This window comes from Rhinoraja longicauda, chromosome 28 (genome assembly GCF_053455715.1).
Source record: "Rhinoraja longicauda isolate Sanriku21f chromosome 28, sRhiLon1.1, whole genome shotgun sequence".
NCBI classification, from domain to species: domain Eukaryota; kingdom Metazoa; phylum Chordata; class Chondrichthyes; order Rajiformes; family Arhynchobatidae; genus Rhinoraja; species Rhinoraja longicauda.
In genome coordinates, this window is record NC_135980.1 from 20,335,010 (window position 1) to 20,362,988 (window position 27,979).

Below are 27,979 nucleotides of genomic sequence, written 5' to 3' on the forward strand. Positions count from 1 at the left end.
GGCGATCTATGGAGGCCAATTAACCTACAAACCGGCACAACTTTTGGGATGTGGGAGGAAACCCACTTGATCATAGGGAGGACATGCAAACTCCACAGACAGCACCCGAGGTCAGAATTGAACCGGGTTATCTGGCACTCTGAGACAGCGGCTCTACCAGCTGTGCCACTGTGTCGCCCACATCTGTCGTTGCCCACATCTGTCGTTGCAGATAAATCAACACAAGGTTAGATCATTCTGATAAAAAGACACAAAGTGCTGGAGTAACTTAGCAGGTCAGGCAGCATCTCTGGAGAACATGGATAGGATAACGATTTGGATTGGGACCCTTCTTCAGACTGAACCCTAAACGTCACCTTTCCATGTTCTCCAGAGATGTTGCCTGGCCTGCTGAGTTGTTCCAGCATTTTGTGTACCATCCAGCATCTGCAATCCTTTGTTTCCAGATCATTGTGATGGTGGAAATGGTGGCGTTGCGTTTTGTATTCTGACCAAACGTTCTCAGGGAAAGAAAGGGTTGAACAAAATGCAGATAGGTGGAGGGACTGCTTGTCCCAGCGGTTCCATTGTCTGATGCAACTTGGGCGGATTTCGTGAAACTCCCCGGCGTGGAAGGGGTTAAGTGCACGTAGCCATGAGCACTGTGATTGGGGCTTGTGCTGTACAGTACAGCGCACTGTTCCCAGGCTAATCTCTGGCTACGCAGGGACTGACTGTTTGGCACGTAGTTTACAGCTGGGAGGTTATAAATGAGCGTGTCCTACGGCTGCCCCCTTGTAGATTAGCACTAGGCTGGTGGCTGGCTAGCTAGCTAGTGAAGAAGGCGTGTTGTGCTGGTAAGTTATTGTGCTGGAAAATGGAAGGCGCATATTTTTCCAATGCAGATTTAAACTGCTTGCACACTCTATTTTAATACAAGCTGTCAGCAGTTTTAAACGGACGTTTATGCAATCTGAAAATGGATTTTATAAGTCGCAATTACAACATGACTATGGGGAAAAGCGATTGGGGGTATGGACATGTCGGAAGGTGGTGTGATCCAAGTTAGGGGGTTGTCCATTTGTTTGGTGGCTGTAGGTTGGATTTTTGCACCGATTCAAGGAAAAGGTTGAACATCTAAATGTGTCGTTCTCTTTTTGTTATTGCAGGCCATATACACTGGGACAATAGCGAGCACTTCTACCTTCAGACAACATCCTCTGCTCTGTCTGTCTGAGACGTCGGTGGGTTCCTTCACTGTGTGTGCGTGGACATTTGTTACTGTGTGAAGGGGAGAGAAGGGGAAGAAAAAATGGTTCAGAACAAGATTGCAGAGTTGAAAGGATTCCACCGTTCATTCAAGGTAAAACTTGCCGAGCCTTGTCCGTCAGGGTGAGGTGGAAGGAGGGAAGGAGGGAAGGGAAGGAGGGAGGGAAGGAAGGAGGGAAGGAGGGAGGGAAGGAGGGAAGGAGGGAGGGAAGGAACTAAACAGATATTCCATTTTCCTCCATTTGCTTATAAAGCGGCATTTAACATCAGGGAGTGAATGGTGTTGTTGGCGAGGAGTATAATGTAGGGGAAACTGTCCTGTGTTGTTGGCGAGGAGTATAATGTAGGGGAAACTGTCCTCTCCCCGCGCCCTTGTTGCATTAATTCCCGTTGATTTGGGTCTAATGGAGCTTTCCAGTGGGTGGACTAATGCCCTGGACACCTCTCGGGTTTAAAGCCGGCTCCATTTTGAAGCAGGAACTGATCCAAACCCCCTGTAGGCGCTCTGCTTCTAACTGCGATCTTTGTTTTGGTTTTGACTGGCTGGTCACACAAAGCTCCCCAGACCTCTTGCATTGCATCCTGCACAGGCTATGAATTTGTGCCTTGTTTGTAATGTTCACCTGTGATTGTGTTGCAGGGCCAGACACCGTTTGATGATTATTGTGATGACACTGGGCTATCTCATATTGAGAAGGTGTTTAATTTTGATTGTCCTGTCAGGCCTGGTAAGTTGGTGCTGAGTTTATTATTATAATATATATATTTTTTAAATACTGCCCCGGTTTGGAATTCTCTGCCTCAGAAGGCAGTGGAGGCCAATTCTCTGAATGCATTCAAGAGAGAGCTGGATAGAGCTCTTAAGGATAGAGTCAGGAGGTATGGGGAGAAGGCAGGTACTGATTGAGAATGATCAGCCATGATCACATTGAATGGCAGTGCTGGCTCGAAGGGCTGAATGGCCTCCTCCTGCACCTATTGTCTATTGAGTTGTATTTTATGCTTCCTGCCGGCTCACGTGTGAAATTAAAACCGCCTGTGGTTTGTTGCAGGTATGCCCTCGAGTCAGCCCATTGACATCCCAGACGCAAAGAAAAGAAACAAGAAGAAAAAACGATGTCGGGCCACAGACAGCTTCAGTGGCAAATTCGAAGGTAAGCTTTCTCTTGCTGGATGTGCCACTTTGCTGCATTTGCAGATTGCATTCCCCACCTGCAGAAGGAAAACAATCGTTTTCTGTGGTTACAGCTGGGTGCACATTTACAGCTGGTAGAGCCACTGCCTCACTGCACCAGAGAAACCGAAACGTCACCCATTCCTTCTCTCCTGAGATGCTGCCTGACCCGCTGAGTTACTCCAGCATTTTGTGAATAAATACCTTCGATTTGTACCAGCATCTGCAGTTATTTTCTTACAGCACCAGAGACTCGGGTTTGATCCTGACCTTGGGTGCTGTCTGTGTGGAGTTTGCACGTTCTCCCTATGACAGTGTGGGGGTGCTCCGGTTTCCTCCCACGTCCCAAAGATGTGCAGGTTTGTCGGTTAATGGGCCCCTGTAATTTGCCCCTAGTGTTTACACAAGGCCCTCCTTCTGAAGAAGGGTCTCGACTCGAAACGTCACCCATTCCTTCTCTGCAGAGATGCTGCCTGACCGGATGAGTTACTCAGCATTTTGTGTCTATCTTCAGTGTTAACCTGCAGTTCCATCCTACACATCTAGTGTGTAGGGCTTGGATGAGAAAGTGGGATAACATAGAGCTGGTGTCAATGGGTGATCGATGGTCAGCGTGGATTCATTTGGCCAAAGGGACCTTTTCTATGCTGTATGTTTTAATCAATCAATTGAAATCCCTTGTCAGATTTGCAGTGCTATGTACAGGAAATGTCAGTAACTGCGTTTTGTTTCACCAGATGCATCTGAAGTGGGGATTCATGGTTTGGGATCTTGTTTAGCTCAGCAAGAACATTAAAAGGGGTTTAAAAGAAAAGAGAGCTGCTGGAGGAATTTGGTGACGTTTCAGGTCAAGACCCTTCAGTCTAGTTGAAGGGACACCTGTCCATTCCCTCCACTGATGCTGCCTGATACACTGAGTTCCTCCAGCACTTTTTGTTTTGTTCCAGATTCCAGCATCTGCAGTCTCTTGGGTCTCCATTAAAAGGGGTATCTGTAATTAGGAACCTTTTCTCCTTTGACTTTCTGCTTAAATGCGCTGCAAATGTATGGGTAATAGTTAGCAAATTTGATTATTTATAGGTCACAGAATCCAATAAGTGTCCTTGAATGCGAGCAAGGATTTTATTTATACAAGGCTGAGTTTTGTAAGAGTGATATTTACCTTTGCTTGAACTTTAGTAAACTATTTATTCACAAATGTTTAATTTAGTTGGTGTTCCTCCTGTTGGGAAGTGAGGGTTATGTCTGGTCTGGACTGACCCTCTTACTCAAGGAAAACAGAAAGTGCCAGAGGAACACAGCGGGTCAGGCAGCATCTGTGGGGGGAAATGGACTGGTGACATTTCGGGATGGAACCCTTCTTCAGACCTGACCCGAAACGTCGTCTGCCCGTTCCCTTCACCTGACCTGCTGAGTTCCTCCAGCTCTCTGTGTTTTGCTCAAAATTCCAACATCAATTTGTTTATTTACACACAGAGGGTGGTGTGTGGTGATCGTGGAGGCAGATATGATAGTGGTGATTAAGAGACGTTTGGATAGGCATATGGATATGCAGGGAATTGAGGGATATGGATTATGTGCAGGTAGATAAGAGTTGGCATCATGTTCGGCACAGACATTGTGGGCCGAAGGGCCTGTTCTTGCGCCATACTGTTCTGTGTTCTGTGTCTTATCTGCAGTTCCTTGTGTATCTCTTATTTTGCCTTTTTTTTTTGTGCCGTTCTCACAGATGTTTACAAACTCAATGGAGAGATGTTGGGGGAAGGATCTTTTGCCAGAGTGCAGACTTGTGGGAACCTAATCACCAACAAAGAATATGCTGTGAAGGTGAGTTGTGTGCTCAGTAACTCTGAATGTAAATTGCATCACGCGCTTGTTGATTGAGCAATCTGGGTTAGGTTGCGGGCGCGGCTGTATCAGGAAGAGTTGCTCTGAAATCTCATCCGCTCCCTTGATTATAATATTTCAGCCAACTCGTTCATGGCAGCAAGTCATCGAGAATGTAGAAACGAGGAAATGCAGGTGCTGGTTTACAAAAAAAGAGGCAAAGTGCTGGAGTAACTCAGCGGGCCAGGCAGCATCCGACCAACATGGATAGGTGGCGAACATGGATTGGTGAAGTTTCGGGTCGGAAAGGGTCTGAGGAAAGGTCCCAACCTGAAACATCACCTATCCATGCTCTCCAGAGATGTTGCCTGATCTGCTGAGTTACTCCGGCACTGTCTTTTTTAGTTAATAAGAATGACTGGTATCTGCTTTTAATGTATCGTCTCCATGTCTAATTAAAGTTTCTGAAAATTAACTTCGCCAGAGACCCGGGTTTAATCCTGACCTCGGGTGCTGTCCATGTGGAGTTTGCATGTTCTCTTTCTGACTGCGTGGGTTTCCTCTAGGTGCTCTGGTTCCCTCCCTCATCCCAAAGACAGTGAACTAATTGGCCTCTGTAAATTGTTTCTTAGTGTGTAGGTAGTGGATGAGAAAAGGGGATAACATAGAACCTGTGTGAATGGGTGATCAATGGTCGGCATGGACCCAGTGGGCCGAAGGGCCTGTCTCCATGCTGTATCTTTAAACTGAACTAAACTTGATGCACACTGGGGACACTTGGGAAAAGATCACTGCGTACCTTGGCTTGCACTGTTATGGTCTGGTTTACTTGTGTAACTAATAATTTATTGCCTATTTATTGGTGGTGTTTAATGTGCCAGTAAAGCTGCAGCAAACAAGGAGACACAAGGCAGAAGCAGGAATCTTGAGCAAAACACAAAGTGTTGGAGGAACTCAACGGGTCAGGCAGCGTCAGTGGAGGAGATGGACAAGCAACATTTTGGGTTGGGGCCTTGCTTCAGAATTTCATTGTCCTGGTTCTGGAACTTACGACCATTTAAATAATCGTGAGACTCTTGACTAAACACAGATCTTTCAATAAGCTCAGAATTGTATGTGTTGCATCCTGATGCAGAGTCTCAGCCTGATACACCAATCCTAACCCCCCCCATCCATGTTCTCCACCCACTGAGTCACTCCAGCACTGTGTCTTTTTTCACAGTGTTAGTTTGGTGTGTAGCCACAGTTAAATGAGTAAACAGAATTTAACACAAATCTCAAGACTCAAAGATAGGTTTGCGTTCAAATAGCCTATTCCTTATAACTTCAGCTATCCTATAACTCGGAGAGTGCCCCAAGGTTCATTAAATTGACAGATGGGTAGTCTTGTTGATGGTACTCTATGTCAATGGGTGCAAGCTGAATAAATGTCAATTCTACAGCTAGAGCAACAATTTCAGTCATGGAGAGCGGATAAGAGAAATCCAGTTGGCTGAGAGGCCGTGGAGCTGGTAGATGCAGGGGTGGACGAAGGGCTTTTGAGAATAGAGACCTATCTGAGCAGCTGTAGTCTATTGTGCTATTGGTGGACGTGTTCAAAAGTTCCATAAGTTATAGGAGCAGAATTAGGCCATTCGGCCCATCAGGTCTACTCCACCATTCAATCATGGCTGATCTATCTCTCCCTCCTAACACCATTCTCCTGCCCTCTCCCCATAACCCCTGACTCCCTGTATATGTTGGTGGTTAGGATAATAATCAGACCGTGTGGAGACTGCAGTTTGAATTCCAGCCCAGATTCTAATTTCAGTCTTTTTTTGTCCATACTTGGCAGGGGCCTCTATGGAGGATGTTAAATGTTGTGCAGGCAAGCTAAAGTCCAATAAGTTAACCCATCAACTTCCATTCATGTGATTTGCTGAAACTCATTGTGAAAGGTACATTGAAAGCTAGCGATGTGTCTTAGTCATACAGTATGGAAACAGGCCTTATTGTCTAACATTTCCATGCTTACATAGAAAATAGGTGCACGAGTAGGCCATTCGGCCCTTCGAGCCATTCAATATGATCATGGCTGATCATCCAAAATCAGTATTCCGTTCCTGCTTTCTCCCCATATCCTCTGATTCTGTTAGCCCTAAGAGCTAAATCTAACTCTCTCTCGAATACATCTTACCTGCACATCTCCTTTAAGGTTTGCCCCTCTCAACCTCGGTATACTAGTGTACATGGTTCATTTTCTTCAGTAATATGGAGCACAACATGAAAAAGAGGTTTAAAGGAGTTGGTGTAACAACTGTGGGAGTTATTTTAAGATAACAGTATTTTGGTATCATTAGTAGAAGCAGTGAAAAGTGTGGCCCTGATAAGACGGGAGTATATGGGGAAATAAACTAATATTACAAACTGCAGGCAACATGGTTTGAAAATTGAGCCCTGTTGTAGATGTTATAAAGTGTCTTCTGGGCTTGCAGAAGATGAAAGTACAAGATATATAAACAGGAAATTCCGTGCCAATGTCTCAATAGATCAGGCAGCATCTGTGGAAAGAGAAATGGTTAACGTTTTGGGTTTCTTACTATACATGGCAATCCATAAATGTCAAGGATTAGAGGGTGCAGCTTGAGGTTGAGAGGGACAAAGTTTAAAGGAGATGTGCAGGTAAGATTCTTTTTAATACAGAAGTGGGTACCTGGAACACGTTGCCAGTGGTAGTGGTGGAGGCAGACATAAATCTGGTGTTTAAAAGGCTTTAAAAATAAAAAAACATAACTAAGGAGCAGTGTGGATCATGTAGGGGCAGTTGGTTTCCCTTTGCAATATGTTCAACACAGACATTGCAGACCAAAAGGTATGTTCCTGTGCGCTATTGTTCCATGTCAATGTTGCCTGACCTACTGAGTATTTCTGCATTTTCACATTTTGATTTTTATTGAAATGATTTGTGTTTTGCTTACAATTTTTGCAAGGTGCATTGGGCCTTTGCTTTTGTCTCCCTTGTGAAGATTTTTTTAATCAGGAAATGGAGCTTAGAAACAAGTCCTTGTTCCCCATCCCCATTCAACTGCACTTGGTCTATAGGTCTCTGTGCCTACTGTGTTTGGATACTAAGCTACTGTGTGTGTCTCTTGGGCAGAATCTTCCAGATTTGAACCTGTGTGAAGAAAATCTTTATCTGTTCTTTTCTAAACCCACATCCCCTTATCTTGAACCTATACAAGTGTTTAGTTGTCATTCGCACTAGGAACAGAAAAAATAAATTCTTAGACACGAGGAACTGCAGAAACTGCTTTACTCAAAAAGACACAAAGTGCTGGAGTAACTCAACGGGTCAGGCAGCATCTCTGGAGAACATGAATGAATAGGCGATGTTTCGGGTTGGGACCCTTCTTCAGAAATTCTTATTTGCTGCAGCTTTACAGGCACATTAATGTAACAACATGACAAAAATAAATACACAATGAATTCAATGTTTTTTAATTTCAAAAATAAACTTTATTTGTAATAAACAATACAAAACGAAAAAAATGCAAAAAAAAGGGCACAAAGTGCTTGATCGAGTATTTCAGCAGATCGGGCAGCATCACTGGAGAACATGTATAAGTCGTGTTTCGGGTCGGGACCCTTTTTTAGACTGTAAAGACTGGTACCGATTCCTATCCATGATCACCATGGACAATGCGTGATCCGCTGAGTTACTCCAGCACTTTGTCTTTTTTGTCAACCAGCATCTGCAGCACCTTGTATCTTCTTCTGAAAATGTGCAAAGTTCCTAATACATTCTTAGTGTGTCTGTATGTTTGGTATTGTTAGTGGTATACTCTGCAGTAAAAGTCTGAAGAAGGGTCCTGACCTGAAATGTCACCTATCCATGTTCTCCAGAGATGTTGCTTGACTGGCTGTCTTCTTTTTTTTTTGTACCCACTAGTGTTGGTACACCTCTTTTTCCCTACACGTAGCACTATAGTCACCCTCTAGTTTTAGACACTTCTACTAGGAGACAATCACGGTGGGTTTTTGACCCAGGGTATTCTGGCCCTGCCGACACTTTTGCAGAGTCTGTGTCCTTTGTCTTTGGAGTAATCAAAGCTCAGTTTATTGTTGATTGAAGAGGGTGGGACTGCCTACCTCGAGACTGCGCTGTAGGCAGCTGGCAGCTAGGACATTGTGTTCAGCAGCAAAAGCCAAACAATGCAGTGTTCTCGACAGAGAGGGGTGGGGGAGGGAACTCCACACAGCTCACTGGCAGAGGGAAAACTTTGCCGCAAGCAGCTGTTTTTAATTTGAGTCTCCAGTGAACTCCAAAGAGCTTTTTGTTTGAATTGCGTTGCTAAACTGAAGAATTTACCAAATGTTTTGGATTGGAAGAGGAATGTTTTTTTTTTTAAAGGCAGCTGAAATCATTTCCTTTGTGCTGAAGGAAGCTGACTGACTTTTAGACTGGGCCTCAACGAATCGGTGAAAAATATGAATTTTATATTCCTTATCTCCACCTCAGTTCCTGATCACGCTATTTTAAAATTCTTGTGATCTTTAGACCAGAATTATTGTGCTTTGTAATAAACTTAGATATACCAGATATGCCTTAACAGTACATACCGTCCAAATAGGGTTGCTTTGAGTGTGGTTTATAACAACAATATTTTTTTGGAACTTAATTTAACCCTTGCTCAGCCAGATCTATCAATACCTTAAACACACACACAGTAGTAACTCCATGAAGGAACCTGTGTAAATGTAGATGCAAGCAACTGCAGGTGTTGGTTTACAAAAAAAGATACAACGTGCTGGAGTAACTCGGTCGGTCAGGCAGTATCTCTGGAGAACGTGAAAAAGTGGCGTTATGAGTCGAGACCCTTCTTCAGACTCATTGTGGCGGGAGTGGGGTGAGGTGGAAGAGAGACAGTCTGACAAGTGACAGGTGGATACAGGTGAAGGGGGTTTTGACTGGCAGATGATGTAGGTATTTTTACATTATAGAAAAGAAAACGTACTCAAGAATGTTTAATTGTCACATGTACGGACAACGGAACAATGAAATTTATTTACTGAATAGTTAGATGTGTCCATATATCAGTTTTAACTGTTTCTGTTGGTTAACTGTGGACAATCCAATAATGCAGATTGGAAGTACTTGTAAAATAGAATTGCTAACATTAGCAGAACAAACTCAGCGACAATAATTCAGGAGTGCAGGAGTAGCACAGTGGGTCTATTTTTCAGACCTGTGGATAGATGATGTTTTGGGTCTAAAGAAGAGTCCCAACCCAAAATGTCATCTAACCATTCCCTCTATAGATGCTGCCTGACTCACTGAGTTCCTCCAGCACTTTATTTTTGGTTATAACACTATTTTTGATACAGAAAAAGAGAACAACTTAAAAGTCACTTTGGAAATTGCTAAGCAGAAAAATTGCTGTCTTGAGATGATTGATTTAGCCATGATCTTCTTGAATATCATCTGAAGAAGGGGCAGATGGTTACTGTTACAACATTAACCTCAACTATAAACTACGAGCTGTCGTGGTTGCACTTCGGGCTTTTTTGCACTAATATTGGAGTATTTTAGTTTATAGATACAGCGTGGAAACAGGCCCTGCATTCCACAGAGTCCATGCTGACCAACAATCATCCATACACTAGTACTGTCCTACACACTAGGAACTATTTACAGAAGCCAATTAACCTGCAAGCCTTTGGAATGTGGGAGGAAATGGGAGCACCCAGAGAAAACCCACGCAGTCACAAGGAGAACGTGCAAACTCCGTGAGAGAGCGGCTGTAGTCGGGCGCCAACCCGAGTCTGTGGTGCTGTAAGGCAGCCACTGTGCCGCCCTTTAATTTATTGAAATTTATTTTTTGACTATTGTGTTATCTATTGAGTTCTGTGTTTATAGAATAAGAAAATAACTGCAGATGCTGGTACAAATCGATTTATTCACAAAATGCTGGAGTAACTCAGCAGGTCAGGCAGCATCTCGGGAGAGCAGGAAAGGGTGACGTTTCGGGTCGAGACCATTCTTCAGACTGAAGAACGATCTCGACCCGAAACGTCACCCATTCCTGCTCTCCCGAGATGCTGCCTGACCTGCTGAGTTACTCCAGCATTTTGTGAATAAATCTGTGTTTATAGACCCATGTTGCAAGTTTAGAATGTCATCAGTCCGTTTTTGGTACATGTGACAATTAAACACTCTCTTGCCTTTCATGAAAAGTATGAGCAAGGGAGTGTGGGCATAAGTCACAAAGGTGTGTTGGGACTTTGTGCCTGCGGGTTTACTAAAGGGTTTTACTTTGATTGCTTGTTGCAGATTATTGAGAAGCAACCCGGCGGTAGTCGCAGTCGTGTGTTCCGTGAGGTGGAGATGCTCTATCAGTGTCAGGGACACAGGTACAGCTTGGCTCTCACTTAATCCTAAAGGCAGCACCACACAATTAATGCTGCAGCACACCCGCTGTTTGCTGACAGGATCGATTTTAGTCCATCAGATGATGGCTGTAAATAGATAATCCTGATGCGCGACTAGGAAATGGCTTTGTCTTAACAAAGCCTAAACAATGCATCAGCAGCACAATTATTTCTGTCACACTGCACTTTGAACTTGCTGGTGAAATGCATTCTCTCATTCATCTGCATCTTTTATTTATCATTGCTGGCAAATTTGGTTCTGCATTTTTAGAAATGCAGTGCAAAGTGACATTGGGCGTTTTAAATGAGTTTGGCATGTTAGATAGTGCACACTGTCGTGTTGTCTCGGTTTTTAGAAATAACTTTTTAAAATATTGTTTGCCTTTAGGAACATTCTCGAACTCATTGAATTTTTTGAAGACGAGGATAAGTTCTACTTGGTTTTTGAAAAGATGAACGGAGGTATGAATTTAAACTAATTAAAACTTAAAACGGGTGTTTTTAGATAAAGTGCAGTGTTTGAAAGATCGGTATAATCATGGCTCATTGAGTCAATGGAGCACGAGCCAGGCTCTTCCTGTCAATGCTGATCAAGTAACTTGGCCTTATATGCCTTGATGATTGAAGTGCACAACAGAATTGTAATGAAATGCTCTGAGACTATCACCCTCACCTTCTTGGGCACTGCATTCTACATTCTACAAAAACATTGCCCGTCTCCGTCCATCCCTCTCCTCCACAGCTGCAGAAACCCTCATCCACGCCTTCATCACCTCCCGTCTGGACTACTGCAACAGCCTCCTCTATGGCGCACCCTCAAAAATCATCAATAAACTTCAATACATTCAAAACTCCGCTGCCCGTCTACTCGCACACACCTCGATCCGTGACCATATCACCCCCGTCCTTTATAAACTCCACTGGCTCCCCATCCCCCAGAGAATCCAGTACAAAATCCTCCTCATAACCTACAAAGCCCTCCATAACCTGGCCCCATCCTACCTGACCGACCTCCTCCACAGGCACACTCCCACCTGCACCCTCCGCTCTGCCGCTGCCAATCTCCTATCCCCCCACATCCGGACTAAACTCAGATCCTGGGGGGACAGGGCTTTCTCCATCGCTGCTCCCACCCTATGGAACTCACTACCCCAAACCGTTAGAGACTCCCCCACACTCACCACATTCAAAACATCGCTGAAGTCTCACCTGTTCAGCACTGCCTTCAACCACTGAAGGTCACCTCACCTACTGTCTCCTTTCTCTGTTCATTTATTTATTTACTTATTTATCTATTTATTAATTTCCCTATGTTCTCAAAATCTCTGTAAAGCGTCTTTGAGTATATGAAAAGCGCTATATAAATAAAATGCATTATTATTATTGTGAACTCCAACCATCTAGCTGAATAAAATCTTCCTTGTGTTCTCCCTAAACCACCTACTTCTTATCTTGAACATCTCTGTGAAGAAGGGTCCCAACCTGAAACATAACCTATGCCTGTTCTCCAGAGATGCTGCCTGATCGCTGAGTTACTCTAGTGCTCAACATAGACAGCACCAAGCAGCACAGTGGTGCAACTGGTAAACCTGCTGCCCCATGATCCTGACCTTGGATGCTGTTTGTGTGGAGTTAGCATGTTCTCCCTGTGACCACGTGGGTTTCCTCCATGTGTTCCAGTTTCCTCTCACGTCTCAAGGATGTGCGGGTTTGTAGGTTAATTGGCTTCTGTAAATTGCCCCCCAGTGCGTGAAGAGTGGATGAGAAAGTGGGGATAACATAGAATTAGTGTGAACGGGAGATTGATGGTCGGCCAATCTTTGAACTAATCTGGAGGTCAGGATCGCACCCTGTTCTCTGACTCTGCGGGGCATCAGTTTAAGAGTTGCCCTTTCTTATTGACCACATTTTGATATTGACTTAACATTTGCTGTCCTAACTCCCCTGACTTTGTTTTCTCCAGGGTCTGTATTAACACACATACACAGGAGAAAGCACTTCAACGAGCGAGAAGCCAGTATTGTTGTCCTTGAGATTGCAAGCGCATTGGACTTCCTTCACAACAAAGGTAACAGACTGGTCTGTTACTCACAGTTTATTCAGATATGTCTCTGTTTGGAACAGCTACAGTTAGCACCGACTAAGGTAGTGCACAAGGTGCTACTGCTATTTATCACTTCATCTGATTCTTGGTTGAATTGTATATAAAACTATCCTTATGGTGCTGAAGCCTTGGAAGTCTCTTAGCTCTTCTATTTAATTCGTTTAGTTTAGAGATACAGCATGGGAACAAGCCCCTCAGCCCACCAATTCCATGCCCACCATCAATCACCCATTCACACCAGTTCTATGTCATCCACTTTTCATCCAGTCCTTGCCAATTAGGGGCATTTTTACATGCATATATATGAGGCAAAAACCTGCACATCTTTGGGATGTGGGAGGAAATCACAGCATCTGGAAGGAACTCGCGGGTCATAGGGATAACATGGAAACTCCACACAGACCGCACTCAAGGTCAGGATTGGACTCTGGCCTCTGGCGCTGTGAGGCAGCAGCTCCACCAGCTGCACTACTGTGCCGCCTTTGATTTTGTATCATTTGTTACTATGTCCCTCCCTGCCCAGGGCTCACTGTCAAGCCCAGTCTATTTTCATCCAAATCCGTCCTTATTCAACAAGTTCCAACTGGCACGACATCTCAAGAGTCCAGTGTTTAATTTTCATATATATTGACAAACGGAACAATGAGGCTCTTGCGTACAACAGCATAACAGGCCTGTAAACACAATGCGCATGCTTAATATATATATAATAATACATAAGATTCAGTGCCCCATCTCAGGTTTAACAGCTGGCTATTGAGGCCAGATGTTTGTCATACGGTGAGTAACGTCAACAGTAAGAAAATCGACTAAAAATTCACTAAGATTTTATTTTTACTCAGCAATGTCCTCCACCTCTGTAGACACAAGGAACTGCAGGTGCTGGTTTAACCAGGAAAGTCGCAAAGTGCTGGTGTAACTCAGCGGATCAGGCAGCGTCTCTGGAAAATACAGACAGGTGACATTTTGGGTGGGATCAGGATTGAAGAGTTGCAAATTGTGAAGCTAGAGGAAGGCAGGGGGAAGGGGAGGGGAGGGGTTGCTGCCTGACCCACTGAGTTACTCCAGCACTCAGTGTGTGTTTTTTCCTCTGTCTGTTTGACATGAGAATATTTGTTGGGCATGAGAACATTTGTGGACAGAGGAAATATTTAAGTGGCAATTACTGATCTAATTCCACTAACAAGGTTGCTCTTTCTGTTAGGCATGGCCCACCGCGATTTGAAACCAGAGAACATCTTGTGTGAGAACCCAGAACAGGTATGCACAGTGGAATCTTTATGAATTGCAAAGAATGCTTATTAAAAGTACATGAAGATAGTGTTTCGTTTGGAGAGTAATTGTCGATGACTCTCGTTTGTTAATTAGTAAGTTTGAGAGTCTAGCTCTGTGAGAAATAAAACTCGCATACTCACTAATGAGGAATGAAAACTTAATTGAAGATTGCTAAATGTTTGGTTTCTAAATCTTTGTAGCCGTTTCGGACATGTTACTTAAACCTATGCCCACCATTTTGTTTTGGAGTGATGCTGGCAATTCTTTTGCCCTGTTCATTGAGTGTGACTTTTTAGCTTGATTGACCAAATGGGAGAAATTGTTTAACATGCACACGCACGCACACACTTACTGACAGGTGAGTGAGTGTGCCCTCACACTGCCCCATTTAGACGCGCACACACATACACACACACACATATTGACACATTTACTGACACATGCAGATGTGCACACCTACCAACTCACACTGACACACATACATTTTGACACATGTTAACACACACATACTGACAGACACTGACGTGTGTAAACACACACCAACCAACACCTGTAAACACATGCACATACTTACTGACACACTTATTGATACATGTGTCGATACACACGCCCAGTCAGAGAAGAGTCATTTTTGTTTTTAAACCTAGCTAAGTTTTGCTTATCAGTTTGCAGTTAGTTAATGTATTTTTCTTTTGGCTTTCAGCTGTCTCCTGTAAAGATCTGTGACTTTGACTTGGGAAGTGGGATAAAATTGAACGGTGACTGTTCCCCCATCTCGACCCCTGAACTTCTGACGCCGGTAAGAAGTGGGTTTAATTAGGGCTGTTGATTGGATTACACTCCGCGTCTACACTGGCCTCGCTGCTGTGTAATCTGGGGCTATTAAAAACCTAATATTTTGCCATCGACTGCAGATAACTCTGCCGTGTCGCAGCGATCCATTTGTCCTGAGATGATCTCAGCTGTCACCTACAAACCTCGTGTAAGTCATCTGGAGGCTTCCTCCAAGTCCATTTGTACGCTCCTGCTCAGCAACCTTCTCAGCACCTCTGGTTGCTGCAGATTTCACCACCTTGGCAAAGCCTGATGCTTGAGAACTAAAGAATGGTGTTGCATTGGGAACGAGACATTTAAGCTAGATTTATAGTGGTGCTTTCTAAACCCTCCAGACCCTTGAATATCATTTGTCAAGAGCGTTTAATTGGCACCTGGAGACTTTGAATCTTTTCTCTCTTATTCTTCTGCAACTTTAGGAAAAAATTATATTTGGAAATATGTTGTCGGTTGTGTGATCTAGAGGGCATAGCTTTAAGGTGAGAGAGGGGCAAAGATTAAAAGAAATGTGCGGGGCAAGTTTTTTTTTTACACAGAGCGATGTGGGTGCTTGGAACGTGTTGCCAGGGGTGGTGGTTGAGGCAGATACGATAGATTAAGAGGAGAGATCAGTGGAGAGATCAGTTTAACAAGGCATCATGTTCAGCACGAACACTCTGGGCTAAAGAGCCTGCTTTTTATTTGTGCTGAACTATGTTCTATGTAGTTTAAAGATAAGAGAAACTGCTGGAATTGGGTGATTATCTTGTTTTGTATACACTTCCTAATTTGGAGCATAACATTGGATTCTCAACGTTTTAAGTTTCTGAAATCACTACAGTTATATAAAGCATCCACTATCAGGGCCTTCACTGTCAGAAACCCATGGAGAATGGGAGTGAGACCAGACCCAGAACTATGAATCCAACTTCAATTTGGGCAACCTTTAAACAGATTAGTATGAGCTGCCAAACTGGACCAGCTTCTGGCTATTACATTTATGGCACAGAGCCAGACAGCAGGGAAATGGCCTCTTCAGCCCAACTTGCCCATGCCAACCAATATGCCCCATTTGCACTAGTCCCACCTGCCCGTGTTTGGCCCCCGGTTCCTCTAAACCTTTCTTATCCATGTTCCTGCCCAAAAGTCTTTTAAATGTTAGAGTAAACGTCTGTACCATTCTATTCCAATTTTAAAGTCTGGTTTTAAAATATTTGAGATTATGTTTCAGGTCAGTTTTTAAGATCATGTGCCTGCGATGTTTTTCAAGAAGTAATCTTTGTCAATAGTGGTGTGGTCTTTCAGTGTCAATGAACTTGTGGATCATTGCTGACTCGCATGCTGCTGTGCAGTTCTGTTTTGATACCATTCTTGCTCAAGGTCGGCATGTTCTAGCCAACAAATGCTTTCTCAGAAAGGTTTCCAGCAATCCTCTGGGGGAGGAAGGGCTGAGTATTTTCCGTTGCATTAAACGGCTGCTCAGGAACAGGAGGTTTAAGGCATTAGCTTGGTGTTTGAAAACATAATCGCGCAAAACCGTTGCTGCAAATACTTTTCGATTTGCGGTGAATTTCAGGCACTGTGATGGACTTCCTTCAGGGAAGCAGATTGCATCCTAGTAAAAGTTTTAATGATGGACGGATTCAAAGTATGCTTTTCCAGATGGGCAAATTTCACAATAGGTGCAAGTCTTAAGTTGGAAAGAAAACAGAGAACAGCAGCCCATAGGATCGTGTTTGTGCCGAATACGATACCAAATTAAACAAATCTCATCTGCCTGTACATGATCCACTCCCTGCACTTCCACGTGCCTATTCAAGAGCCTCTTAAAAGCCACCACCACCCCTACTGCAACCAATTCCAGGCTCCCACTACTCTCTGTTTAAAAACAAAACTTGCCCCGCACATCTCTATTAAACTCTTCCCCCCGTTTGGAATTCTTGCTGTGTGTGGCTCCAAACATCCTTGCTCATTAGAAAAGTTGATTCTGTGGCCAAGCCATTCACAAGATATTCGAATGCACCCCTTGGTGTTGGGTCCAGGAATGTATTGTGGCCCGATGTTAGTACAACAGGGACGCTATAAAAATGCACGTTGTCATTGAGATGTAGATCAATGAGCATGTTGCTATTTGTGTCGTATCTACTGCACTTACAGTAACAAAAAGGCATAAGCAGGTAGACATAGAACTACGCTGCACAGGAACAGGCCCTTTGGCCCCCGGTGTCCGTGCTGAACATGATGCCAAGTTAAACTAATCTCCTCTGCCTGCACGTGATCCATTCCCTGCATGTCCATGTTCCCATCTAAAAGCCTCCTAAATGCCACTATGGTATCTTGTCTCCACCGCCACCCCTGGCTGTATGTTCCAAGGACCCTCTGTCCTCTTCACAACATTTCCTCGCATCTGTTTTCTTTGTTGGAAGACAGACCAGGATTCCAGCATTAAAGCGAATATCGCAAAGAAAGGGTTAACAAAACTAAAATGGTTTGACTTGGCGAATACAAGTGCAACTCCAAGTGCAACTAGCAAGGCCTATTTACTCCAGAGCTGAAGGATTCCTTGCTCTCTCTCGCGGAGAAACAACCTCACTTCAGCAACAGACTATTCGAGCTGAGCAGAACTTGTCTTGCTGGAGGCAACCACAGGAGTGGGCGGGGGCATTTTTTTTTTTAAAACAAGACACGTTCCGTTCACTCCCACCCACAGATGGGATACAAGAACAACCTGTTCATTTCTATCCTTCAAATGAATATCATAATCATAATTGCAATTTATTAGCCATGTATGTTTTGCAACATACGAGGAATTTGGTTTGACATGCAGTCATACCAAAAAAGCAACAAGACACACAACTACATAAAAATCTGACATAAACATTCACCACAGCGGCTCCTCCACATTCCCCACTCTGACGGAAGGCAATAAAGTCTTATCTTCTTTCCTCCTTTTCTCCTGCGGTCGGGGGAGTGGAACCATCCGCAGATTGAAGCTGTGGGTGGGAGTGAACGGAACGTGACTTGTCTTAAAAAAAAATGCCCCCGCCCACTCCTCAGCATTTAATCTTACTGTAAAAGTATGTTAAATTATGCAAGGCTTGGATAGAGTAGACTTTTTTCTTCCCAGGGTAAAAATATAAAAGACTAGAGGGCAGAGGGTAAAGCTAAAAGGAGATTTGTGAGACTTTTTTTTTTTACACACACAGAGTGGTGGGTGCCTGGAACACGTTGCCAGGGGTGTTGGTGGAGGCAGATACGATAGTGGCGTTTAAGATGCTTTTAGATAGGCGCATGGATATGGATCATATACAGGCAGATGAGATCGGTTTATCTTGGCATCATGTTTGCCAACAGACATTGTGCTGTAAAAGAAACCCTGTGATTTAGCACAGGGCCATACGAGTAGTCACGGGGCCCAAGAACAGCTCCTTCCGCTTTGAACGGTGCTTGCACAAGATAAGGTGCCACCATGCTGAGAACTATATTCTGCACTCTGTATCTTCCCCTTTGATTTGATTGTATTTAATAATAATAATAATAATATTCATTTATTGTCATTGCAACGAGTACAATGAAATTAAAAAATAGCCAATCCTGACGGTGCGTAAAAAACATATATGCAATAAATGCAAAAACAAATAAATACAATTATATTAAGTACAAAAGATTTTTTAACAGTGTTGTCTAGTGCAGAAGGTAGTGTTCAGTTCTCGTATGGCCCTGGGGTAAAAACTGTTCTTAAGTCTGTTTGTTCGGGATTTGATCGACCTGAAACGTCGACCAGAGGGCAGATGAACAAACAGACGGTGGCCGGGGTGGGATGGATCTTTTATTATTTTGCCTGCTCTATTGAGGCAGCGTAGGCTGAACAGGTGCTCCAGGGAGGGAGTGTACAAAGTATTGTAGATCCATGTTCTCCAGAGATGCTGCCTGACCTGCAGAGTTACCAGCACGCTGTGTCCTTTTATGGTATATCTGATCTGTTTGGATAGCATGCAAACTAAATCTCTGTAATCGTGGCAAAAATAAAGCGACAGCTAATTCCTATGAACTTTCTTTTATCCATACCAGTGTGGCTCTGCGGAGTACATGGCACCAGAGGTTGTGGAGGCGTTCAACGAAGAGGCTTCGATATACGACAAACGTTGTGACCTTTGGAGTCTGGGTGTTATATTGTACATCATGCTCAGCGGATATCCGCCCTTTGTGGGTAACTGTGGTACTGACTGTGGCTGGGATCGTGGTGAGGCCTGTCCTTCCTGTCAGGTGAGTGCCCGACCTTTATTCCCATGGTTTTTAACTGTATTGCTGGGCATTTTATACTCGGTTTGTTATTGAAACTGAACCAGTGCCAAAGTCATAAGAACGGCACGGTGGCGCAGCGGTAGAGTTGCTGCCTTACAGCGCCTGAGACCCGGGTTTGATCCAGACTACAGGTGATGTCTGTGTGGAGTTTATACATTCTACCCGTGACTTGCGTGGGTTTTCTCTGGGATATCCGGTTTCCTCCCACACTCCAAAGGTTTGCAGGTTAATTGGCTTCTGTAAATTGTCCCTAGTGCTTGTAGATAGCATTAATGTGCAGTGATCACTGGTTGGCGTGATCTCAAGTGGGCCGAAGGGCCTGTTTCCACGCTGTATCTATAAACTAAATCTAAAACATACCACTCGAGGATTGCTCGGTGGCATTGTGTGGTTCTTGCATTGGGAATGGGTGATTCTGAATCAGCAGTGTGATTAAATACACTCGTATTCAGAAGTTGCTGTTCTGAGGATTGATTTGTTGAATGGATCAATCAAAATACACAGAGGGGACTGGGGATTAATTGATTTCTCCTCATCTTTTGCCCTTCTCAATGCCTTACCATGAGCAGTAATCCAGTGGATCACTGTTGCACACTAATCTTCATCCATCCCCAAGTCCGGAGAGAGGCAAGAGGATGGTGTTGGGAGGGGTGGTGCTTTGCAGTAACATGACTTTGGAGATAACAGGCTGGATAATGGGGGATAACAGGTTAGATAATAAGCTAGTTGTTTGCAGTTGTGGGAGAATCGAGGACCAGAGGGTACAGCGTTGGAATAAAAGGATGTACCTTTAGAATGGAGATGAGGAGGAATATCTTTAGCCAGAGGGTGGTGAATCAATGGAATTCATTGCTGCAGACAGCTATGGAGGCCAAGTCATTGGGTAATTTAAAACAGAAATTGATTGTTTAGTTTTGTTTAGTTTAGAGATACAGCGCGGAAACAGGCCCTTCGGCTTACCGGGTCCGCGCCAACTAGCGATCCCTGCATATTAACACTATCCTACAGGACAATTTTACATTAACCAAACCAGTTAACCTACAAACCTGTATGTCTTTGGAGTGTGTGAGGAAACCAAAGATCTTGGGGGGAAAAAAAACCCCTCAACAATCATGGGGAGAACGTACAAACTCTGTACAGACAGCACCCCGCGGTTGGAATCAAACCCGTGTCTCCGGCGCTGCGTTCGCTGTAAGGCAGCAACTCACCCGCTGCGCCACCGTGCCGCCCTCAGTACTTGATTTGTAAGGGTATCTAAGGTTATGGGGTGAAGGCAAGTGAATGGAGTTGAGGGGGGGCAACTAGATCAGCACGATCGAATGGTGGAGCAGACTTGATGGGTGCTGCTGGTGTGGAGTTTGCACGTCCCCCCTGTGACAGCGAGCAAAAGGGACCAGCTTACGACGTGCGTCTTGGTTGGTGTGCACGAGATGGGCCTGTTTGCGTGCTGTGTGACACTGACTATATTAGTGAGTTGTGTGGGTGTTTCTCCTGTGTGGCTATGATATACAGGGCTGGGAACTGTGACACCCTGCAGCTGCTGTGGAAACCACCGACCTGCCAAGCGAGCCGTGTAACCTGAGATCTGAGGCAGCCGCCCCATAACTGCTTTCTGAGTTGTTTTCACAAAACGAGTGTTGCTAAGAACATCGAGCTTAAAAGTGAAATCCTGCGGCTAGTATCATATCATATCATATCATATATATACAGCCGGAAACAGGCCTTTTCGGCCCTCCAAGTCCGTGCCGCCCAGCGATCCCCGTACATTAACACTATCCTACACCCACTAGGGACAATTTTTACATTTACCCAGCCAATTAACCTACATACCTGTACGTCTTTGGAGTGTGGGAGGAAACCGAAGATCTCGGAGAAAACCCACGCAGGTCACGGGGAGAACGTACAAACTCCTTACAGTGCAGCACCCGTAGTCAGGATCGAACCTGAGTCTCCGGCGCTGCATTCGCTGTAAAGCAGCAACTCTACCGCTGCGCTACCGTGCCGCCATCATCTTCTCGTGCTCACTGGCTGTGGCTGATGCCGTGGGCAAGACTGCACTTAGTCAATGAGAACAAAGACGCAGAACCTTTAAAGAAGGATTTAAAAAATAAATTAGCTTAGTGAGATGTTTGGCGTTTCTTGCCAGAAGCTTTTTTTTTAACAAATACAAAGTACAGTTTCAATACAAATCGCAGTTTACAAAGTCCTGCATTAATCAAAACTTGCAAACATCAGCCATCAGATTCCGACATTGTCGGCGTATCCACGGCGCTCCCAAGCCCCCGCGGTGACCAGCGTTCACGGAAGCATTCAAAGTCGCATGGACACTGCGTGTTGTCTCTCCAGGGACACGCGAGCATGGCCATAAGCGTGGACGAGGGGCGGGCAGTTGACCCGGGTAGAACCCAGGACTGCATTTACAGAATAATGAAAGGCATAGATAGAGTGGATGTGGAAAGGATGTTTCCACTGGTGGGAGAGTTGAGGACCAGAGGCCACAGCCTCAGAATTAACGGGTGCTCTTTTAGAAAGGAGGTGAGGAGGAACTTCTTTAGTCAGAGGGTAGTTATTCTGTGGAACTCATTGCCACAGAGGGCTGCGGTGGCCAAGTCAGTGGATATTTTTAAGGCAGAGATGGACAAATTCTTGATTAGAACGGGTGTCATGGGGAGAAGGCAGGGAAATGGGGTTAGGAAGCAGAGATCAGCCATGATTGAATGGTGGAGTAGACTCGATGGGCCGAATGGCCTAATTCTACTCCTAGAACTTGAGCACGCTGCCTGGACCTGTGAATGGTCATCTTGGCCAGGAGCAGACAGACAGGGAGATTCCCCACCCCCCCTCCTGACCGACCCACCCACCTCTGTACCGGGTGGACCAAAGATCAGGAGTGTGGGGCTGAAATGCAGCAGAAATTTGAGAAGCAATCCCTTTAGATACTCTAATAGAGACGGCAACACAGACTCTTCCGGGTCGCAGAAGTGACAGGCAGCTGGCGAGTCCGTGAACCGACTTAAAAATCTCTTGCATGGCATTGCTCTGTGTAAGACTCTCCACCCCAGCACCCTGATATTAAGGGGGGAAAACTCCCTTATAGAGAGAGACCTCCAGTGGGGAACCTCCTTGCTGTCAGGTGGTACAACGGCATTCCCAGAAGCTTTGTTCGGTTCGACGGGATGCTGTCAGTGGTGGTGACACTCCTGTTTAATACCAAGACTCTCTGTCAGCCATTGAATTTCCAGTGGCACATCTGGTAGTGCTGCTGCCACACAGTGCCAGAGACCTGGGTTCGATCCTGACGTCGGGTGCTCTTCTGTGTGGAGTGAAGACGTTCTCTCTGTGACCGGGTGGGACACCTCCAGGTGCTCCGGTTTCCTCCCACATCCCAAAGACGTGGGGGTTTGTAAGTTAATTGCCCTTTGTAAATTGCCCCTAAGGAGCAGATGAGAAGGTGGGATAACCTCGTAGAACTAGTGTGAATGAGCGATCGATGGTTAGTGTGGACTCGGTGGGTCGATGGGCCAGTTTCCATGCTGTTTCTTTCAATCAATGAACCATAAATTCATGCAGGCTGCACAGTGTTTCCTGAGCACATCTGCTTTAAATAAAGTATTCCCGCAAACTGTAGCAAGTGGAATTTGGCAATATCACGATAAAAGTGATTTTATCGAAAATAGTGGTGCAAGGCAAATTATGTGGGTAAAATAAATCCCAGTCACCTGGAAATAATCTACTGTGCTCTGGCCCTGGGTGCTTGGTCACTGTGAGGTACTCATGAACCCAGAGAGATTCTGGCAGATGAGTAACTGCTGAAAGTTAAACTAAAATGGCACTGGGCATTGTGCCTGGAATTAGCTGTAAGGAGAGTTTATAGTTTAGTTGAGTGATACAGCCCGGAAACAGGCCCTTCGGCTCACCAAGTCCGCACTGACCAGTGATCCTTCCACAGATGCTGAAGATAGACACAAAATGCTGGAGGAAAACCATCTGCAGTTCCTTCCTTCCACAGATGCTGCCTGACCTGCTAAGCTCCTCCAGCACTTTGTGTTTTGCTCATGATTCCAGCATCTGCAGTCTCTAATAACCCCAGTCACATTTTCCCCATTTATTACCCAAGGGCATCCTGTCACCCAAACTCCAGTTCTCGTTGAACAGAAATGTCTATCTGGAGACACTAGAAACACAAGATGCTGGAATCTTGATCAAAAGTCTGACCCACTGAGTTCCCCCAGCCTTTTAGAAGGTTGTAAGAATGGTTTTCAAGGTTAAGATTTTGACGTGAAGAGGCAGTGTGTTGCTGACTTGGGTGGAAGGATGGATCAAACGCTACACAGGCTGAGGAGCTGATGCTGGTTCAAGAGGGAAATCTAACACTTGTCATTGCAGGCAGGACAGGAATGTGACTGTGAAGTAGGAGTGGCCCTTTCTTGAACGTGTCCGCACACGTTTGTGACTTGCAGGGAAGTTGATCGGCTGGAAAAGCTGGTCTCATTGAGATGTAGAGAGCAGCGATTGAGCTGTTTAATAGTCTGATGGGCTGGAACAAGCAGTTCATTGCCAGAGAACGCACTGGGAATGGGGGCGGGAGATACGATGTTGGAATCTTGAGCAAAACTCCGAGCGCTGGAGGAACTCGGTGGATCAGGCAGCATCTGCGGAAGGAATGGGCACTATTTTGGGTCAAGATCCTTCAGATTCAGCGGGATTGGCCTTGATTTATTATTCCGCTGAGTTGCTCCAGCACTTAGTGTCCTTTTTTGTCGTTGTAAACTGGCATCTGCAGTTTCTTGTTTAAACATTTAAAAGACACTTGGACAGGTGTATAAATAGGAAAGGTTTGGAGGGAAATGGGCAAAATGCAGGCAAATGGGACTAGTGTAGATGGGCATCTTGGTTGGGCCGAAGGACCTGTTTCTGTGCTGTATGACTCTGCCTAAAATTCGGTGCAGAAACAGTAAAGACAATAATTAAAGCGTAACTTGCCCCAGCTTTGTTAATGGTTTTATTGTCTTTTATTTACAGAATAATCTCTTTGAGAGCATTCAGAAAGGAAAGTACGAGTTCCCTGAGAAGGACTGGGCTCACATCTCTTTCGGTGCCAAGGACCTCATTACAAAGCTCTTAGTCAGAGATGCCAAGAAGAGGTTGAGTGCAGCACAAGTGCTGGAGCACCCGTGGGTGCAAGGGGTATGTATCCAAAAGCAGCCAACCACCCAAACTGTCCTCTTGCTTTTTTTCACTTGCACTGAATTTGCATTGATCCCTCCATTTCTCTCGATTTCAGCATGCTCCAGAGAATACCCTTCCAACACCCCGTCTTCTCCAGAGGTAAGTCATCCAATCATCCAAGGGCCTGTTCCTGTTAATGACTTAGACGAGGGAATCAAATGTAACGTTTCTTAAGTTTGTGGATGACACAAAGCTGGGTGGCAGTGCGAGCTGCGATGAGGATGTTATGAGGCTGCAGGGTGATTTGGACAGGTTGGGTGAGTGGGCAGAAGCATGGCAGATACAGTATAATGTGGATAAATCTGAGGTTACCCACTTTGGTGGCAAGAACAGGAAGGCAGATTATTATCTGAATGGTGTCAGATTAGGAGAAGGGGAGGTGCAACGAGACCTGGGTGTGCTTGTACATCAGTCACTGAAAGTAAGCATGCAGGTGCAGCAGGCAGTGAAGAAAGCTAATGGCATGTTGGCCTTCATTGCAGGAGGATTTGAGTTTCGGAGCAAGGAGGTCCAACTGCAGTTGTACAGGGCTCTGGTGTGACCGCACCTGGAGTATTGTGTGCAATTTTGGTCTCCTAATTTGAGGAAGGACATTATTGCTATTGGGTTCACCAGGTTAATTCCCGGGATGGCGGGACTGACATGCGATGAATGAATGGGTCGACTGGGTTTGTATTCACTGGAATTTCGAAGGATGAGAGGGGATCTTATAGAAACATATAAAATTCTTCAAGGATTGGACAGGCTAGGTGCAGGAAAAATGTTCCCAATGTTGGGGGAGCCCAGAACCAGGGGTTGCAGTTTTAAGAATAAGGGGTAGGCCATTTAGGACTGAGATGAGGAAAACCTTTTTCACCCAGAGAGTTGTGAATCTGTGGAATTCTCTGCCATTGAAGGCAGTGGAGGCCAATTCACTGGATGTTTTCAAGACAGTGTTGGGTTTAGCTCTTGGGGCTAAGGGAATCAAGGGATATGGGGGAAAAAGCCAGAACGGGGTACTGATTTTGGATGATCAGCCATGATCATATTGAATGGCAGTGCTGACTCAGAGGGCCGAATGGCCTACTCCATCACCTATTGTCTATGTTTCTACGAATAGGCGACGTGCCATCTGAGTCTGAAAATGGGTCTCATGAGAAACGTCACCTATCCATGTTCTCCAGAAATACTGCCTGGTCTGCTGAATTACTCCAACACTTTGTGTCTCCTATACTTCTCTATTCTAAAGGTTATGGAGAGAAGGCAGGAGAATGGGGTTGAGAAGGGAAAAAATAGATTAGCTGTGATCAAATAGCAGAGCAGACTCGATGGGCCGAATTGTCCAATTCTGCTTCTGTGTCATAGGGTTATATGTTTTGTTCAATGTACCGAAACCCTTTAAGCTTAACCATTTTGGGGGCCAATTTAATGACTGTCGTTATGCAGAGTGAGCCAAACTTGAAGCATTCTACTGCAAACAAAACACAGCCAACTGTGCCTTTGTTGGCTGTTCCAGAATAGTTTCAACCAGAAATAAAATTCCCATTTTAAATATTCTGACCTGCTGCAAAACGCCAGCAGCCTAAACTATTGTTGCTGGAATTATGTTTAAACGTTACAATCATTCTACTGCCCAAATTGTAACCTGAACCTTCTAGATCCTCTCTTTTTTAGAACTAATTATTTGTTTATTGAAGGGCCTGGGTTTGTAAAATTGTATACTGAACCATCCATATGCCCTATTTAAAAAAAAAAACTATTTGTTTATTGAAGGACTTTGGTTTGTAAAACAAAATTAAGCTGCCGAGACAAAAGCCTGGGAGTGGATTACCGAGCGGTTTGTCGCAGTTTTGAGGCTGTGGTTTGTGTTGTGCCCTGGTTAGAGCTGTGTTGACTCATTGTTCTGTCTTCTTCCCCCCCCCCCCCCCCCCCAGGAACAGCAGTGCCAAAGATCTCACGTACTTTGCAGCTGAAGCAATCGCAGTTAACAGGCAGCTGACTCAGCATGAAGAGAACCAGGACGAGCAGAATCATCCAATCCTCATCAAAGCTACCTCATGTTCTGTACGTCTCTCTCCGCCCTCCGAATCTAAATTAGCCAAACGGAGGCAGAAGACCAATGCAATTAATGCAGCCAATCAACAGTTGTTGCCACCCTTAGTCCTGGTAGACAATTGCGCGTGACGTCGTTTAGTCTCCACAGCAACTAAACCAGGATCTTCTGTTGGCTGGCTTCCAAGTCTGGCTATGTTGCAATGCTATAGATACGAGGAACGGCTGATGCTGGTTTACAAAACTAAAGGACACAAAGTGCTGGAGAAGTTCTAAGGAAGGGTCGCAATCAGCTACATCGGCAAGGTCTGAAGAAGAGTCCCAACCCAAAACATCAGCAAGTCTCGAAGAAGGATCCTGATCGGAAACTTCAGCAAATCTGAAGAAGGGCCCTGACCCAAATCATCGGCAAGTCTGAAGAGGGGTCCCGACCTGAAACATCAGCTAAGTTTGAAGAAGGGTCCTGATGCGAAACGTCACCTGTCCATGTTCATCAGGGATGTTGCCTGACCCGCCGAGTTACTCCAGCACTCTGTGCCTTCTAATGTTACAATACTGCTTCAGACAAGACAAAACTGTTTACAACATTTGAAACCTGCAAGGGGCAGTATGCAAATTTAAGATGCTAAGAGTCAAAAACAGCTGAGAAACAGAGCGAGAATTTAAGCAACTCTTAGTCTCTTCACCAAAGGAATGTTTTAAAAAGCAGGTTTTAAACTTTATTTTGTACTGTGATCGCCCTCACAACAATTTGTAGTTTAGTTTTAGCTGCTTTTATACTCTGTATTAGTTTGGGTTACTAGGTTTGAACTGTGCATTTCTGCATTTACCAACGGCTTCCTGTGAAGCTGTCAAAGATGTCTTTTTCCATCGTCTTCCCTGGGCACTGGTCACGGCGCAGTTAAAGGCTTACGTGGGAGGTGACAACAGCTGCATTAGTTCTACACTTCAGAGGCAAGAAACACAAAGGCACCTCGCCATTCGGTCTAGCATTTTTCCATTCGATGCCATCTTGTCCCAGTAAAACAGGGCTACTTGTGCATCCCAGACATTTGAGAACGGTGCGTGAGAGAGAGAATTTGTACATTCAATTTCCTTCAAAGAAAAATAGCTCTATTTGTACACCTATCTTCCTCTGTCATTTTTTTCTCCATTCTTGCGGCTACTCTGACCAGCATGTTTTGGAGGGATGGGAGGGGGGGGGGGGGAGGGGAGGGGAGGGAATGTGGAGATAAATCATCCTGTTTCCTTCTATCTATCAGGTTCAGAAGTCCATGAATCATACATTTGTTTTGATTCTTTGAACTATCTTGCAGAATTGGGGAAAGATGACAATATTAAAAGAAAGGGGGAAAGAAAAAAGAAGAATTTAGTGAAAAAAAGGCATTCCAGATACAGAAATGAGTTGTCTTTCTCCGACATTTGTGTGAAATCTTCCCAATGTTAATGTGTTTACGTTTTGTTTTGCAAATATCTCTGGATGGAATCTGAAAAGTGCTGCGTACTGATTTTGAAACTTGAAGTGGGTGCTATCTGTGTACATGTGACATGGGCCCCTTTTGCCT

At 44.7% G+C, this 27,979-nt stretch overlaps 1 protein-coding gene across 3 annotated transcripts; it reads left to right on the forward strand.

Moving 5' to 3' along the window:
* The first annotated feature begins 657 nt into the window (after positions 1-657).
* On the forward strand, positions 658-27,610 carry mknk2b (MAPK interacting serine/threonine kinase 2b). 3 transcript variants are annotated; one of them, XM_078423659.1, is made up of 14 exons: positions 658-836; positions 1,149-1,342; positions 1,889-1,976; positions 2,301-2,402; positions 4,152-4,249; positions 10,560-10,639; positions 11,046-11,119; positions 12,621-12,725; positions 13,966-14,021; positions 14,740-14,835; positions 18,921-19,115; positions 24,177-24,341; positions 24,439-24,482; positions 26,297-27,610. In XM_078423659.1, the coding sequence occupies exons 2-14, from the start codon at positions 1,292-1,294 to the stop codon at positions 26,544-26,546; spliced, it is 1,404 nt and encodes a 467-aa protein (XP_078279785.1). In that variant the 5' UTR covers positions 658-836; positions 1,149-1,291; the 3' UTR covers positions 26,547-27,610. The 3 variants fall into 3 exon arrangements, with proteins under 3 accessions (XP_078279785.1, XP_078279787.1, XP_078279788.1); XM_078423661.1 differs by having other exon boundaries at positions 1,895-1,976; XM_078423662.1 differs by lacking the exon at positions 1,889-1,976.
* Positions 27,611-27,979: the final 369 nt, after the last annotated feature.

Coding starts and splice junctions, on each gene's coding strand:
- mknk2b (XM_078423659.1), top strand. CDS start 1,292: ATGGTTCAGAACAAGATTGCAGAGTTGAAAGGATTCCACCGTTCATTC. Junction 19,116..24,176: donor AGGCCTGTCCTTCCTGTCAG/GTGAGTGCCCGA, acceptor TTTTATTTACAG/AATAATCTCTTTGAGAGCAT. Junction 24,483..26,296: donor ACACCCCGTCTTCTCCAGAG/GTAAGTCATCCA, acceptor CCCCCCCCCCAG/GAACAGCAGTGCCAAAGATC.